This window comes from Echinops telfairi, unplaced genomic scaffold (assembly GCF_000313985.2).
Source record: "Echinops telfairi isolate 266 unplaced genomic scaffold, ASM31398v2 ScPeMD7_3533;HRSCAF=4204_0, whole genome shotgun sequence".
NCBI classification, from domain to species: Eukaryota; Metazoa; Chordata; class Mammalia; order Afrosoricida; family Tenrecidae; genus Echinops; species Echinops telfairi.
Genome location: NW_022107431.1, coordinates 25948253 through 25949324, shown reverse-complemented (window position 1 = coordinate 25949324; position 1072 = coordinate 25948253). Strand labels below are relative to the sequence as shown.

The 1072-nt window shown below is 64.4% G+C and overlaps 1 protein-coding gene across 1 annotated transcript; it reads left to right on the top strand.

The window, feature by feature from the left end:
- Positions 1-394: 394 nt before the first annotated feature.
- On the top strand, positions 395-1069 carry LOC101664118 (WD repeat domain phosphoinositide-interacting protein 4-like; the record flags this gene model as incomplete). Its single annotated transcript, XM_045294583.1, has 1 exon — positions 395-1069. A coding segment is annotated over exon 1 (663 nt), but the record flags the coding sequence as incomplete, so codon positions are not given.
- Between the last annotated feature and the right edge of the window lie 3 nt (positions 1070-1072).

The following is a 1072-nucleotide window of genomic DNA, read 5'->3' as shown; positions in this document are numbered from 1 at the left end:
TCAAGAGATCAAAGGCCACACACGGTGCATTAGGTCAATCTGCTCCACAAAACCTCTTTAGAGCCTTGAAAAGCTAGGATATGACTTTGAGGGCTAAGGTGTCCCTGACCTAAGCCACGGTCTTCTCCCCTGCCTCGTACGCTTGTGGAAGTTGGACACAAGAAAACCATAGAATAGACACTTGTAAAGGGTCTTGTGGGGGATGGTTTGAAGTTCCGGCCGGAATGACTCATTTCCGGTCCCCAGCACCCTCCCCGGAAGTGGAACCTGATGTAAACAGCGGAGCCGCGAGCCGGCCGCCGGGGCCCCGAGAGCTCTGTAAGCCGGCCGCGGGCGGCACGGTGGCCCGGAGGCCGAGGGCCGGGGGGTCGGGGACACGCGGGGGCACGGCGAACAATCCTGGACCATGACGCAGCAGTCGCCTCGCGGCGTGACCAGCCTGCGCTTCAACCAAGACCAGAGCTGTTTCTGCTGCGCCACGGCGACGGGCGTGCGCGTCTACAACGTGGAGCCGCTGACGGCCCGGGGGCAGCTGGCCCGCGAGCAGGGAGGCGGCGCGGGCCTGGTGGAGATGCTCCACCGCTCCAATCTGCTGGCCCTGGTGGGCGGCGGGGGCCGCGCCAAGTTCCCGGAGATGTCGGTGGTCATCTGGGACGACGCCCGAGAAGGCCGCGACGCCAAGGACAAGCTGGTGCTGGAGTTCACCTTCCCCCAGCCGGTGCTGGCGGTGCGCATGCGCCACGACAAGATTGTGACGGTGCTGCGACGCCGCATCTACGTGTACTCCTTCCCCGACCGTCCCCGGAAGCTCTTTGAGTTTGACACCCGGGACAACCCCGCGGGGCTCTGTGACCTCTGCCCCGGCCTGGAGAAACAACTGCTCGTGTTCCCGGGACACAGGTGCGGCAGTCTGCAGCTGGTGGACCTGGCGCACGCAAACCCTGGGACTTCGTCCGCGCCGTCTGCCATCCACGCGCATCAGAGCGAGCTAGCCTGCGTGTCCCTGAACCAGCCAGGCACGGTAGTGGCCTCCGCCTCCCAGAAGGGCACCCTTATTCGTCTTTTTGACACA